Source organism: Nematolebias whitei, chromosome 7, assembly GCF_014905685.2.
Source record: "Nematolebias whitei isolate Nwh7 chromosome 7, NemWhi1, whole genome shotgun sequence".
Taxonomy (NCBI): Eukaryota; Metazoa; Chordata; class Actinopteri; order Cyprinodontiformes; family Rivulidae; genus Nematolebias; species Nematolebias whitei.
Window position 1 is genome coordinate 44586379 of NC_056504.1, and position 14607 is coordinate 44600985.

General features: G+C 39.6%; 1 protein-coding gene across 1 annotated transcript in view; it reads left to right on the forward strand.

Annotated features, from left to right (window-relative positions):
- Positions 1-14607, forward strand: part of mdfi (MyoD family inhibitor) — a 189614-nt gene that overhangs the window by 160046 nt on the left and 14961 nt on the right. The window contains exon 3 of the mRNA XM_037678936.1: positions 12478-12627. Within this exon, the coding sequence (XP_037534864.1) occupies positions 12478-12627 (150 nt within the window). The remainder of the gene's footprint in view (positions 1-12477; positions 12628-14607) is intronic.

Here is a 14607-nt window from a genome sequence, read left to right on the forward strand (position 1 = left end):
TGGTACAGTGTCATATTGCCAATCTGCATGTGAACCATTGCTATAGCTGTCAGGGTTGTTTTCATTTCTGAGAGACCCTGCATTTCTATAGCACATTCAGAGAGAGGTATTATCCTGTTAACACTGGCAGCGGCCGTCCTCAGCTCCTCGAACAGTTTAGCTGACATAATTGTTATGTCTGCCCCACCGTCCAAGAGTGCTTCGTGTGTGAGGACACCTTCGAGTGTTACTGACAGGTACGCCTTTTTGGCGGCCCCCTTTCTGATAAAGTTACACAGAAACCTCTTGGGTTTTTTCTGACGCTTCTTCATGCGTTCAGATTTATCTGTGTAATCTTGGTTTGTCTGAACCGTCAGCACAGCAGAAGCTGTTTCTGAGTGTTCAGCTTGCGATGACTCGTCATCGTTTGTGTGTGTGTTTACCCCCCCTTCTTCTGATGAGGGGTTGTTTGAGTGAACAACAGTTATGTCTTGGTGTGTTTCACCGACATCTGTTATGTTGTCATTCGCGCCCTTAGATGTAATGGGAATTACATCACTGCAAAGTGCTCCTGGTTGGGTTCCCGTGTCAGTGTGTTTCAAAGTTTCTAACAACCTGCGTATTTTCTCTGTCTCTTCCGAGTTTAGAGGTGTAGGGCCTTGTTTCTGGAACTTTTGTGATTTTTTCGCCTCGGTTCGTTTCGTCCGAGGTGGGGGACGGTCAGGTACGTCTTTCGGGGGTTCCTTTACGTACTGCCCCTGCCGATATGGTTTCTCATATCGTTGCGTCCTACGCTCACCCCATTTACGATAATCACGTTCATCCTCTGAAAGAGGAGCATTTTTGTCCCAACGTGCACCTTCATTACGTGGTTTGTTATTTTGAACAGACTGTTTTCTCTCTTTCTTAGGAGGAGGTGGCGAAGCACGTCGTCCTTCTAGTTCAAGAGAGTGGGGTTTAACCTTTACACTAGGAAACACTTCAATGGGCGTCTTATCATGAGAACATGCTTCAAACACATTCACAGCACACTGTTTAATCTCACTGATGGATTTTTCTCTGAAATTTGCCATCATTTGTACTGATTTTTTAAAATCAGAGTGGAGATTTTTGGTGAAAACAAACTTAAAACCATCATCTTCTTCCATTCCGGTCTCATTTCTGTTACCAAAATAAGCTTGGAAGATTCTTTTGTAATAAACTTTTGGATGTTCATTCTTGCCCTGCGTGACCTTGTCAGCGGCTGGAAAACCAGCAGGTCCCGTGCAAGAGTCATACTCTTTGATCAGAGCCTCACACAGAAGGTTGTAATCCCTCCTCGTTGCATCTGGCAGACGCTCGATGAAGGTGAACACCTCTCTGTCCGAAGTGAGTCGTATCAGACTGATTTTATCCTCTACCGTAGCATTAGGATAAGCTCTCAATCTGAAATCCAGATCTTTGAGATACGCTTTTGTTCCTGCCGACCCCATAGGGCCGGGAACGAAACGTTGTACATATTTTGAGACTTTCTGCAAATCATCCATTGAAGGAGACTGTATCAACGGTCTCACATGCGTGATTGGTGCAGATTGGTCAAGTCCTACCCCTACCGCCCATGGTGGGGGTGGGGGTGGCTGATAAGGAGGAAGAGGTACATATCGGTGCAGTTCTGTCCCTACCGCCCATGATGGTGGTGGGGGTGGGGGCATGGTGTCAGGAGGAAGAGGTACATATTTGTGCAGTTCTGTCCCTACCGCCCATGGTGGGGGTGGGGGTAACGGCGTGTTGTCAGGAGGAAGAGGTGCAACAGCATCTGACTGGAGAGTTTGTGGCTGTCTCGGACCCTTAGACTGTTCGTCTTTGAGTCTCAGACCAGGCCGCCCCATATCAGAAATCTGGTTTATAGCTGTAGCTAAATTCTCTTCACAAGCTTTCAGGTCCTCCTGTGATGTCTGATATTTTTTTACTAAAGTCAGCCATCGTCGGAGTGATTCCGTCTTGTCTGCTTTGCAAGCGTCCAGCTCCTTCAAGGCGGTCTGTAACTGTGCTTTCAGCACGTCGTTATCTGAACGCGAGGCTTGGTACGCTTGTTCTCTATCCTCTGCTTCCGATAGTGATGCTTCAAGTACTTGTAGTTTGCTGTTCAGCAAAGCAATTTCTGTACTTGTATCTTGCTGTAACTGAAACATCTGTTCATAATGTTTCGTCATGAGGACCTCGTGTTCATTTCTAAATTGACGGACGTATTCTTCCGTCTTTTGAGCCAAATCTATTTCACTGTCTAACCTTTGTTTGATTATAACAGTTTTATCAACGGCCTTATAGAATGATTCTTTCAGCAAGATTGCAATTTTAGCCAGCTTTTCATAACTGGACTTTGTGATTTCTGCAGAGGTCACACTTTCTGCAACCTCCTTCAGATTGTCCACTAACTCTTTTGGGTTCATGCGCTCTGTCTGAGTCATAAATGGATGTAAGGACTCTCCGAGAAGCGCGAGCGCATTCTCCAAGTAGTCCGCAATTCCTTTTGTGTCAAAATCTTGTTCTAACGCACCTGCCATGTTTTCACTGTATAGCAATTTATCTGTTTGAACAGTTGCAAGCTTTAGATATTTTACAGGTAAATATTTGTATTCAAGTCAATGAGTTTTCACACTTATTTTAGCTTTGGGTTTACACAGACGTACTGTTATAAGTCACTTATTCAAATGTGGGTACCTTTCTCAGGTTTTACCCCAATTCATGAATATTTAAGTAAATGCTCTTTCAGCAGTGTTACTTTTTGTGCTTATTTTCCACAGATACTAGAGTACCAAGCTGTTTTTAGTGTATTTACTCTAAAACACTGAATTTTTTATAAACCTGCAAATTTTCTTTTAGTCTCACAGCAATATTAGTTTAAAACGTTTTTTAAACCGTTCTGTTCCAGAAATTTGCTATTTTAAACAGTTACTCATCAACCCAGGTGGGTGAAAAGAGAAAAGAATTTGATGATGAGGAATACTCAGTCTTTCTTCAGAAAAACTGTCTTTGCTCCTGTATAGCTTCTATTTAAAATTAAATAGAGAGATATTTTATTTAGGTGGTAAATTAAACAGAAAATCTCTTTTTCCTGATAAATTTACTCTTATTTAGTGATTTTGCAATTAAACGTGTATTATCCTTCAAGCAAAATGAGTAAACTGTTCAACTCTGTGAATATTTGTAACTGTATCTGTTTTAAAAAGTTAATGTTTATTTTTGTACCTTATTTTTAAAGGATTAACAGTGAAATAAACTTTTTGGTGAATGCTTCTTTGCATAAATACCTATTACTTTTTAAAATGTAAGATAACAGTGTTTTATTCAGCTTTGAGGAAGTTTGTTAACTCAGAATTTGCCTTACAGAAAAATAAAAAGACGTTTAATTTCACTCTTTACCTAAAAACGAAGTGAAATCTGTGATCTCACGTCTCGCCAGGAGATGTCAGTATTTCCTCAACAATTATAACTCCGTCACTTTTTGTGTTGTCCACTAGGGGTGCTATAACTTCCTGTGGCGTTCGGTTGACATCCTGTTGTTAGCCGCTTAGCTTGAAGTTAGCTTCGGCTAAACTCGGTCAAAATCAACATTTCTGAACGGATTTTTTACACAAACGTGGCAAAAGTTTTTGCAATCAGACTTTATAGCTTGAACATGAGTGTTTGGGACTGATAGTAGCTTCATTTAGTGATTTTAAGCGTAGTTTTAAGCTCCGGTCATTAGCTTGTTAGCTTAAAATTAGCATCGCTAGCTTTGTTTAAAAACATCGTTTTTTGGCGAATTTTTAAACTCTAACGTGGCAGAATTTCAGCGAGCAGGCTTCGAAGCACTTAACAGTGTGTCAACAATCACTTTAGGGGAGCTTTTTAGCTTTAAAAAGCAGATTTTATTTCCCTATGAAAATGAATTTCATATCCGGGTCACGTGACTGAAAATCACCAATGGCAACGCAGCGCAGGCTTGAGGGGAGATGACGTAGCACGTCAGTCAAATTTCTCAACCAATCAGAGCGCTCCACAACAGTGAATTCAACCAATCAGGAAGCGTTTTCTCTACCTAGCAAGTTAGGTTTAGCTTAAAATAGTTCGTCACTTTTTCGTCTTTTAAACCATCAAAATGCACTTTTTCTGCTAAAAATTGTAACGAAACAACTTCTAACTGTGTTCTGAGATGGCACTCAGCTTTTAAAACGTTTATCCATCTGTTCAAAATACTCGTTCAAACTGAACAGAACCGAACTGGTCACAGCCGGGTCTTAAAGCAGAACCTCGTACTTTTTAGACAGAATAACGTCTTCCACAGCTCATTAGCTCTTAGTTACACATAACAGACGTACCATTTCAGCTTACACAAGACTTATGACACAATTTCAGCTTTTAAAACATTGCCAGCCCAACGCTTAAACATGCAGCGTTTAGTTGCAGAGTGCAGCTCCAAGCGCGCAGCTCAGCCGCTGCGTAAACTTTACAGCTCATCAGCTGTTACTCTTTCACCATGCCAACACGTAAAATCAATTTACACACGGATTTAACAGTCATTCATGAAATTCGTACGAGGCCACCAGTTGTAGTGAGTCACGTGAGGTACGTGTCACTTGTTGTATGACAAATATATGAATTATATATGCATACAATATTCACGAGTTCTTCATTTTTCTGACTGTAAATGTCGTGCATTGAATTTAACAGAAATGTAACGAGAGACGTTGTTTATCTTTGACCCATCAAATGAATGGAATCATTTATTTTCAGAATCAAAGTTTAACATCAAACATTTACATTAATTTGGCAAAATATGAAAATAATAACAGACAGTTTCACAGAAAATGAACTTCAAATCACTCGGCGGTGATTTGAGGACTTTGCTTAAGATATTTCTAAAATATCTGTACTGATTTATGAGAGAGAGGTGGGTTTTAGAGTGAAAGGAGATTATCTTACAGAGAACTGTGTGAGGGAAGTTTAATCTGTTTAACCAGAAATTGCACGCTCCGTCAGATCCTCAGCCCGTCCACGGTACACTTTAGTCGAAGAAGAAGCCTTTACCTGGTTTGACGATAGATCAGCTCAGTAAGCATCCTTCAGACTGTTTCCAGCGCCTCCGTTAAGCACAGCTAAAAATCCTCGGAGAGTCGTGCGTGGTTAGCTCAAAACAGACTTATAATCCCAAACCTCTGGATTCTTCATTGCTCTGAAGTTTTCAGAACCGACTGCATTCTCAATCTTGGAACTCTCACATTCTCCAGAACTCTCAAATGTTGTCAGCTCTCATTCTAACTTGAACTGGGCAGTTGTCACATTTTAAATGAGTTTACTTCCTGTTCAGTTTAGAGCTTTCTGATTCGTGGAAGGACCAGAAAGAGGTGTGTTTTTGACGTAAGGTGTTTATCAACAGTCGAGGTCAGAGAATGAAACTTGTTTAACATACAGAAAAGATTATTGCAGAAGCAGCAGACTTTCTGGAGTCTACTCTTGGTAATCTTCTGAAAAAGTTTAAACATGACATTTCTTCTTCAGTAAACATTTTAGTTGACCGAAGACCAACCTTTCACATACTTACGACAGCTTGCTCATTTCAGACAGAAAATCAAGAAAGGCATATTCAGGTGATTTCTTCTCTGAATGAGGAACAAAAATCATTACTTACTGTTTATGTAAAATAAAGATGAGTAGTTCTTTTCAACCTATAAAGCATTGATTGAACTAACACAATTTGATTATCAAAACATTTGTAAGACAGTAATGATTATAAAGAATTGTCTTTTCTGCTTGATTAATTCAAGAAAGAAAGACATCAGATGGCCCAGACTTATTCAGATCAATGAAAATAACAGTCTCTGTCCATCTGGTAGATTTGAGGTCATCTGGTTCACTACAGGACCAACCAGTTTGATGGTGATAAGATGGTTTCTGGGGCCTGCCCTCTCCATTGGCGACTTATCTGAGGCAGCCATTGTCAAAGTGGTTCAAAACATCAAAGTTAATGCTCAATAATCCAGATAAACAATCCAACGATGTTCATTCAGGTTGTCTGGATGGTTTCTTTTTTGTTGAGACGTTTCATCCTTCATCCAAAGGACTTCATCAGTCTAAGAAGCCACTAACCATCTTTTCACGGACAAACTGGTTGGTCCACAATGTGGACTGAGTTTATTTGTGGCTCATCGGACTGACGAAGTCTTTTGGATGAAGGACGAAACGTCTCAACAACAACAAAAACCATCCAAATGACCTGACTGAAATTTGGTGGAATAGTTCAGATGTTTAGAAGTTGAGTTTTGTTGAAAATATATGAACAATTAATAATTTACCTCCTGTAATTTCTTTAACAGGCTAAGTTTGGAGAAATAGTTTATTTCTGATCAGACGATGAGCTAACAGTGGTGCCAAAACCAAAATGGATTGTTGCAGTGTAGAAATGATGCCAATTCAAATTCAAAAATACTAATGCCAGTACTAAATGCCAATTATATATAAATTGATACGTGAAGTAAGTTAATGGGAATGCATTGCATGGTAAAATGATAAATGGACTGTACTTATATAGTGCCTTTCTATCTTATTTCAAGATACTCACAGCGCTTTACACAACAATCTGTGTCCTCATTTACCCATTCATACAGAACTCTACTAGATCGCTACAAAGCTAATAACTCTACTAGATTGCTACAAAGCTAATTGAACAAATCATTCTAAAGAGACTAATCAGAGCTTTATCACATTCATACACTGATGGGACACACATAAGAGGCTATGAGGGGTTCAGTGTCTTGCCCAGGGACACTTCAGCATGTGACTGCTGGTGGATTTGAACCCCCAACTCTTGCATTGGAGGACGACTGCTCTAACCACTCAGCCACAGCCGCCGTGAAGACGTGAGCATGTATGAAAAAAAAAATGTCATGTTGTGTTTCTGAGTTTCTACAAAAAGTTAATGAGTTAAAGAGTGCTTACCTATTTGTGTGCAGATAAATTAATAAACGTGTTTGAGGCTGGGTCAGAGTAAACTCTGAAAGGTACAAAACCTGATTTCAACCCTGAAACATGTCCCAGGGTGCGAAGGACTAAACCATTATCCAGGGGACTTTGTGAACTTTTGATTTGTGGGTAGATCCAGAATGTCTAATATTCTGTGTTTTCTTTAATGTAGTAAATATATTTGAACTTTCAGTTTCATAGTATGTTCATAAAAATGCCAGTTTGTGAGACTATACTTGACCATCAATTTCACATTATATGGTTATTCTGGCAGAAATATGATGTTCCTGCAGGAAGTGCCCCAGGCTGCACTGGGAATTCAACAACTGCTGCTTTGTTGATTTAGTTATTTTATGGTTATTTGCATTTGCAAAAATACCACATTCAAGCGATGGTGAGGTTTATGAAATAGCATTCATGTGCAGTGCTATGAATGTTTTTCAGATCGGGTTTAACATGGCAGCAGTTCACGTTGGTCTCCGCCCGACTTGAACTCTTTCATCAATTGGTTCAGAATTCAACTTTTTCTCCAAGCTGAGGTTTCAAAGTGCAAAAGAAATGAACTGTCCATAACCTTCCTGCACTATTTCAGAACAAAAAGGTGTGAACTGCTCCATTAGACTTTCAAGCAAGCAAAAAAATACGACACTATATAAAAAGCTTTCAACTTTAATGCCACATGTGGTGAATTTGTGTATGACCATTTCCTTCAGTGAGTGGTGGGAAAGTGCTCACACAGTAGTGACACCCCACATTTCACACAAGTTCATTTTGGACCTGTGGAAACGTTTCAGGGCGTTTAAAGAAAAACAGGAAAACTCATCTGAGCTCTCTAAATGTTTTTTTTTTTTTTGTGAACCAGCACTCCTTATCGAACATCATAGCCAAAGGAACAGCGGGATGTGCTCCCCTGCAGGTGATACAGGAAACGTCACGTCACTCGCCGGCTCATCTAAACAGAGCTTGTGTGCTTGCTTTGTGTTTAAACTAATCATTGCCCTATGTTATCCATATGCTCTTGCTTTAATGGGGTAGCTGTTTACTTGAAGGCTGAAATTCCTCTGCGTCACCCCTTCAGGGCTGCTGACATGTGTTCAAACTCCAGATTCACTTTCAATAAGCGTCCACAAACATGTACACACACTCATCCCAAACACACAACTAGTTCCTCTTAGCAGCTCCTGATTGCACTGCGCTGATTTTGATTAGAGGCTCATCTTTTTCAGATCTCAGAAATGTCTCTGAGGTCGAGTGGTTGGATGGTTTGATGTGGATGCAACACACAATCGACTGAAGGCGTGCTTGTATGGCACTATGGCTCTGGTGGGAATATGTTTAGGTCCAACAATTGTGGTTTGAAGGTTTACAAAATAAAAGCTTGTTAAGTCACGAGACCCAAACACTTTTAACCCATAACACCGCACTGGCTGAATCTAAATGCATAACAGACTACTGTACAGAGGTACAAAGAGGTTCAAGATCAGATAATTGAGGCTTTACTTGCTAAAAATGGTGGATTGAAACATTTATGTATAGTTATGTTCTTCTCTGGTACCAAATCACTGCACACTAATAATCCTGGGTTTGAGCTTCAGCATATTGTGGTATACAGTATTTATTGTAGTTTTCATGTTTGCTTCATGCCCATTAGAATTTTAGTGCATTGCTGTTTGTCTTAATATATTGCATTTTATAGTGTAAGATGGTAACGAATGGTAAACTGAATAAGGCACGGGTGTCTAAAGTGCAGACCGAGGGCCATTTGCGGCCCTTGGAGTGATTTGGTGTGGCCCACAACTGCAGTTTAAGAATGGTATCATTTTGGCCAGCAGGCTTAAGAGGTCAGTGCAGACTTTCTGCAAATTTGTTGGTAATCCTTTTTTCTATAATCTTTACGTTTAACAGCAAAATAGATGAAAAAAATATATTTTCAAAATGAGCAATATGAAGCAAAATACAAACCTTTGGCTATAATGGTTTTATTTTCACTTCATGGTACAAAACACCAAAAACCTTTACTGATTTCTACCAGAAAGAAGACTTTTGGATAAAGATTCATACAATTTGGCTAAATACTGCAGCTGATAAAATAATCAAGAGGGAAATTGGATATTTTTCAATGAATATAATGTGGTATCATCTACATACAAGTTGATCAACTTTATCAAACAATGAATCTGTTGTAGTAACTGACAGCTGGACAGTTTTTCAGAACTTTGATTAACCTTTTGGGCCTTCCATGGTCCAAAAGGCTGATCGACCCACTTTTAAAAGGAGATTTGGTCAAATTATGCCTTTGTAGCTGAGAACAGACTAAAATTAACTTTCCAAACACAAGAAAACAACAAACATAGACACATCAAATCCAATAAATCAAATAATTTTAGATAGAAAAATATAAACTTGTGTTTATGAGGCTTTTAACTTTTTGGATCTACAACAATTTAAAATTCTTTCTTCACCAAAATTAGTAAACTTTTGTCCTTTCTCCAAAATATTGTCCACGTTGAGAGTTAAGTTCACATTTTTGTGGCCCATGAGTTCTTTCATCTGGATAGATTTGGACCAAATATGAAAATGTTTGGACACCCCTGGAATAAAGTTTTTACTCATTAGTTCAGCGTATACTGTAGAAAAGTTTACAGTTAAACAAAATCTATTCAAACTAAGATACCGGCACACAGCTTTCCCATGACATCCCCCCACTTACAATGTGGTTAAATTTCCAGTTTCTAAAACAAACATTTGGTGGTTTTAAGCACAATAGTGCTCAAATATGTATTTATACTTTTACAAATAAGAGCTATGAACAACATGCCTGTTCCACAGTTTCTGGTACTAAATGACGAACAAAAAAGGAGAAGTGTGTTTAATTCGGTTCTTAATTAGAAACCGCCTGTGCTCACGTTTGCTTGATTTTAAGCACTTTTTGTGGGTAGTTTGTTTGTTACCAGAGGTAGACAGCAGTCAGCACAATTTATTTTGGAGAAGCAACAAGGATTTGTTGTGAGGACGCCAAGATGCAGAAACTTTTAATAGAAAGAGAGCCACCAAGGGAAGCCTATGTTTTCTATACAAAACAATTTAAACAGCATTTTTTACAGCAGATCATAAATTAATGCTATATGGAAAATGTTCAGACGGGAGAATTTGGAATAAACAGACTAACTGGGTCTGTTTTGCATTACAGTGCTGTAAAGCCACTTCTACAGACCTCAGGCCATGTTGCAACAACGATATTCTTTTAATAACCATCTGATGCAAAAGTGATATTGTGTAAAAGTCCACAACCCAGCACTCACATGTACTGCAAGGAGTTTTTTTTAGATGTTGAGTTGTTTTAGGTAGAGAAAAAAAAAAGTATCTTAAATTGATCATGTTCTACAGGTGCATCTAAAAAAATAAATGTTGTGAAAAGGTTCAAATAAAAATGGTTAATCATTTCAGAAAGTGACACTTTTGTAGTGGATCAGTTGGTAGAGCTGTTGCATCTGAGCGAAAAGGTCACCGGATTGAATCCCAGCTGGGGGCCGTTCTGTGTGAAGTTTGCATGTTCGCTCTGTGCATGCGTGGATTTTCTCCGGGTAGTTCGTTTTCCTCCCACAGACCAAAAACATGCATGTTAGACTGATTGGTAACTTAAAATTATCCCTAGGTGTGAGTGAAAGAGTGAATGTTTTTTTTTTTGTCTCGTTTGTCTCCATGTGTCCCAGTGATGGACTGAGACCTGACCAGGGTGTCCCCTGCCACAGTGATTGCTGGATATGGGCACCAGTGACCCCTGCAATCCAAAAAGGAAGAAGAGGGTAAAGAGGATAGATGGATGGATGGATAGATGGATGGATGGATGGAGAGGCCCAGAATCCATGTTGCTTAAAGTCCAGTGTAAAGTTTCCACAGTCAGTGATGGTTTGGGTCCATGTCCTCTGCTGGTGTTAGTCCACTGTGTTCTCTGAAGTCCACAGTCAACGCAGCATCTAGCAGGACATTTTAGAGACTTCATGCTTTCTTCTGCTGACGAGCTTCATGGAGATGCTGGTTTCATTTTCCAGCAGGACTTCTGCCCACACTGCCAAAGGTACCAAAAGCTGGCTGTGGAATATTCTGATTTTCTGACACACTGAACGTTAGTTTTTCATTATTTGTAAGGCATAATCATCAAAATTACAAGAAAAAAAGGCTTAAAATATTTATCGTTATGTGTAATGAACCTATGAGTTTCACTTTCTGAAATGACTGACAAAAAAATAACTTTCACAGTACAGTGGTCCCTCACCTATTGCAGGGGTTACATTCCAGAGACCACTGCAAAATACACCAAGTAGCAGCGTTTATTTATTGTTTATATGCATTTTAAGGCTTTATAAACCCTTCCCACTCTCTTATGAACACTTCATATGCTCTTAAACACTTGGGCTATAGCGATGAAGATGATGACGATGACATGAATGTGCAGTACTGCACAGCATGTACAGTACACACAATATAAAGAAACTAGGTTTAAAAACACAATACAGTGAACCGCAATACAGCGAGGGACGACTGTATTCTAACTTTTTTAGAAGCACCTGTAAGTATCAGTTAACTTGGCTCCTCTGAAACAAACCGTCCTTGCCTCCTCAAACTAAACATGTCCTGACCACTGTCTGCTGCGGATAAGATACTGACTACTCATTTCACACGCCCATAGTTTAAAAAATAAACGAATAAGTCTTTGAAGAACAGTAGTTTTATTTTGGCTTTTCAAGGAGATGTGCAGAGGAATGTGAAATAGAGACGAGCGGTGTTAGGGCCAGGGGACAGGAAATAGGGGACAGATAGAGAAGTGAGAGAGAGCGGATAGAGTAAATAAACATAGCCGGGAAGTGTTGAGTCCATGCACAGGACGTGGCTCAGTTTGTATGTGTGTGTGTTTATAAAGCCCAGCTGGCTCCCATTTGGACAGGAATGAGTTTGCACCTCTCAGAGGCCTGCGCCTGTTTTGCTTTGAAGACCTCTGTGTTGTCTGTGTGTGTGCATGTGTGTGTGCATGTGTGTGTCTGTTTTAAAAACAGCTTCATTAGAGGACCGCATGTCTTTGAACGCATAAAACTCTCAGACATATATTTACTGTATTTCTGTCCTCTTATGTGTTCATTTTAAAGAGACATACCGGTGCACATGCACACAATGCAGCGCTACACAGATTTCAGGTTTCACAAGCGTTCACATGGACCCCTAAACAGCCACGAGGGGTTGGATTTAACTGTTTCCAGATGGACGTGTAGAACAGCGCGCACACAACACACGGACCAAATCTGGCTTTGTTGAAGTCAGCAAAACTCCTTTCCTAATTAATTAACTGTTGGTGGATGGGAAGTTAGAGATTCTACAAGTATGGAACCAAATCTTCTCTCGATTTTTTGAATTTATGTAAGAAAATTAGAAAACTCAATGAGCACGCCCACCTCGTCTGTTTAGAAGATATATGTAAATGTTTCCTAACTGTATGTGTACCTGTGTGTGTTTGTTTTGCAGATGTGGCCCACACCTACACTGAGCCCCTCATATTGAGGGTCAATGGTACCCCCAAAAGGTTGTTAGATGATAATGATGATGGAGTCAGTTGCAATCACAAAGCCAGCCTCTCACATTCAGTACTTACAACGCCCAGAGGGAGTGTTACAAGTGAGTAAAGCACACATTCGTACTCACACACACCGACCGACACACACCCACAAAGACTGATCAGAGTTTTATTTCCATTCCTGATCTCTGGTCAGATGACTCACATTATCCTGACATTTAACAAATATTTGCACACCCTGAGGAAATGGGTCAGGTGCTCAAACTCACAGGCAAAAATATCTACATTTAGAGCTGTTTCAGGATAGCTTCAGTAAATAAATTAAAGACTGGATATTCCTTGAAGGAATGCATAGTATATCATAACTCTCAGCTATTGCCACACAAACCTTTGCTCAGTATCTGTAAAACTGTGTTATAGTCATTTTTCTGTTGATTAAAGTTGATTTTTCATCTTGAATCTTACTTCTAACCTACAAAGCCCTCAACAACCTAGCTCCATCTTATATTACTGATCTTATTGTCCCATATTTTACTAACAGAGCACTTTGTTCTCAGGCTGCAGACTTACTTGAGTTTCCTAGAGTTTCGAAAAGCAGAATCGGAGGAAGATCTTTCAGTTTTCAGGCTCCTCTCTTGTGGAACCAACTTCCAGATTCTGTCCATGAGGCTGACACATTGTCCAGTTTTAAGACTGGGCTTAAAACTTTCCTTTTTGATAAATCCTATAGTTAGGGTTGGCTTGTAATGCTGCTATAGGCTTAGACTAATTACCTTATTAACCTTTCTTAAAATGAATTGTTGCAATTGAATAGTTTTCATTTGATACTATCTTAACATTTGATTCTCGATCTGCCATTGTGTATCTGTTCCTCCTTCTTGTTCCTCTCAAACCCAGCTGGTCGAAGCAGATGGCCGCTTGTCCTGAGCTTGGTTCTGCTAAAGGTTTCTTCCTCATGAGGGAGTTTTTCAGTTCAATTCAATTCAATTCACTTTTTTTTATATAGCGCCAAATCACAACAAAGTTGTCTCAGGGCACTTTACACAAACATCCACATACAAAGAAAAGCCAATTAGTAAAGTTCTCTATCTAAGGAATCCAGCAGACAAGTTGAATCTTGGCTTTGTTGCAGTCTCCCATCCTGAGCAAGCACAGTGGCAACAGTGGGAAGGAAAAACTCCCTTTTAAAAGCAAGAAACCTCCAGCAGAACCAGGCTCAGGACAAGTGGCCGTCTGCTTTGACCGGCTTTTCCTTTCTACTGTCGCCTTCATGTTTGCTCAAGTACCCTGAGATTACTCCAGTTGTAACCTGGCGCTGTATAAGTACCGGTAAACTGAATTGAACTGGATTTGACTTGAATGGAAGGAACCTCCAAAAGTTCTTCAGTTGTAGCTGTGCATCTAATAATTACTTTCTGTGAGTTTTATTCAAATCCACCTGTTGCCTCAAACAATCACACACAAACAGGCAAAAACATTATTGCCACTTCACCTTCAGCAGCGAGCAAAAGTGACTGAACACACTCAAAACATATCCAGATCTGCACTTTAGGTTGTGGTTGATTTTTTTTTTTTTACCAACTTCCTCTGTTTTCTGAATCATCTTTCTTCCTGCCTTTCTTTGTTGGCACGTGAATTGTTAGGGTGTTGTCACTTCCCAGTCTTTTCAAGTTTTTAAGGTGTGCACGATATATGAGTCATTCAGACATAAAAAAAAAAAATTAACAAAATCCTGATTATATTATTATCATATTATATTCAGTAGGTTTGATCCACAGGTTTCCACTCCCTGCTAATCAGATTACTCTCAGTAAGACTATAGCTTTTACGTTTGTGACCTTATTCACAAGCCTAAGCCTCTTCACACTTTTTAAAAGATTTGTTTACATGCAAAAAAAAAAAAGAAAAGAAATAGCTGAAAACTTCCAGGCCAAAGATATTCAAAAGCTTTGTTCGCCGAGTTGACCTGTGGACTTGAGGACGCAGACACATTTGAAAACAATGACGCACACAGACTCACAACGAAGCACCCAGCCCTGTGTTTCCTGTTTACACTGGCCCACTACCTGAATGGCTTATAT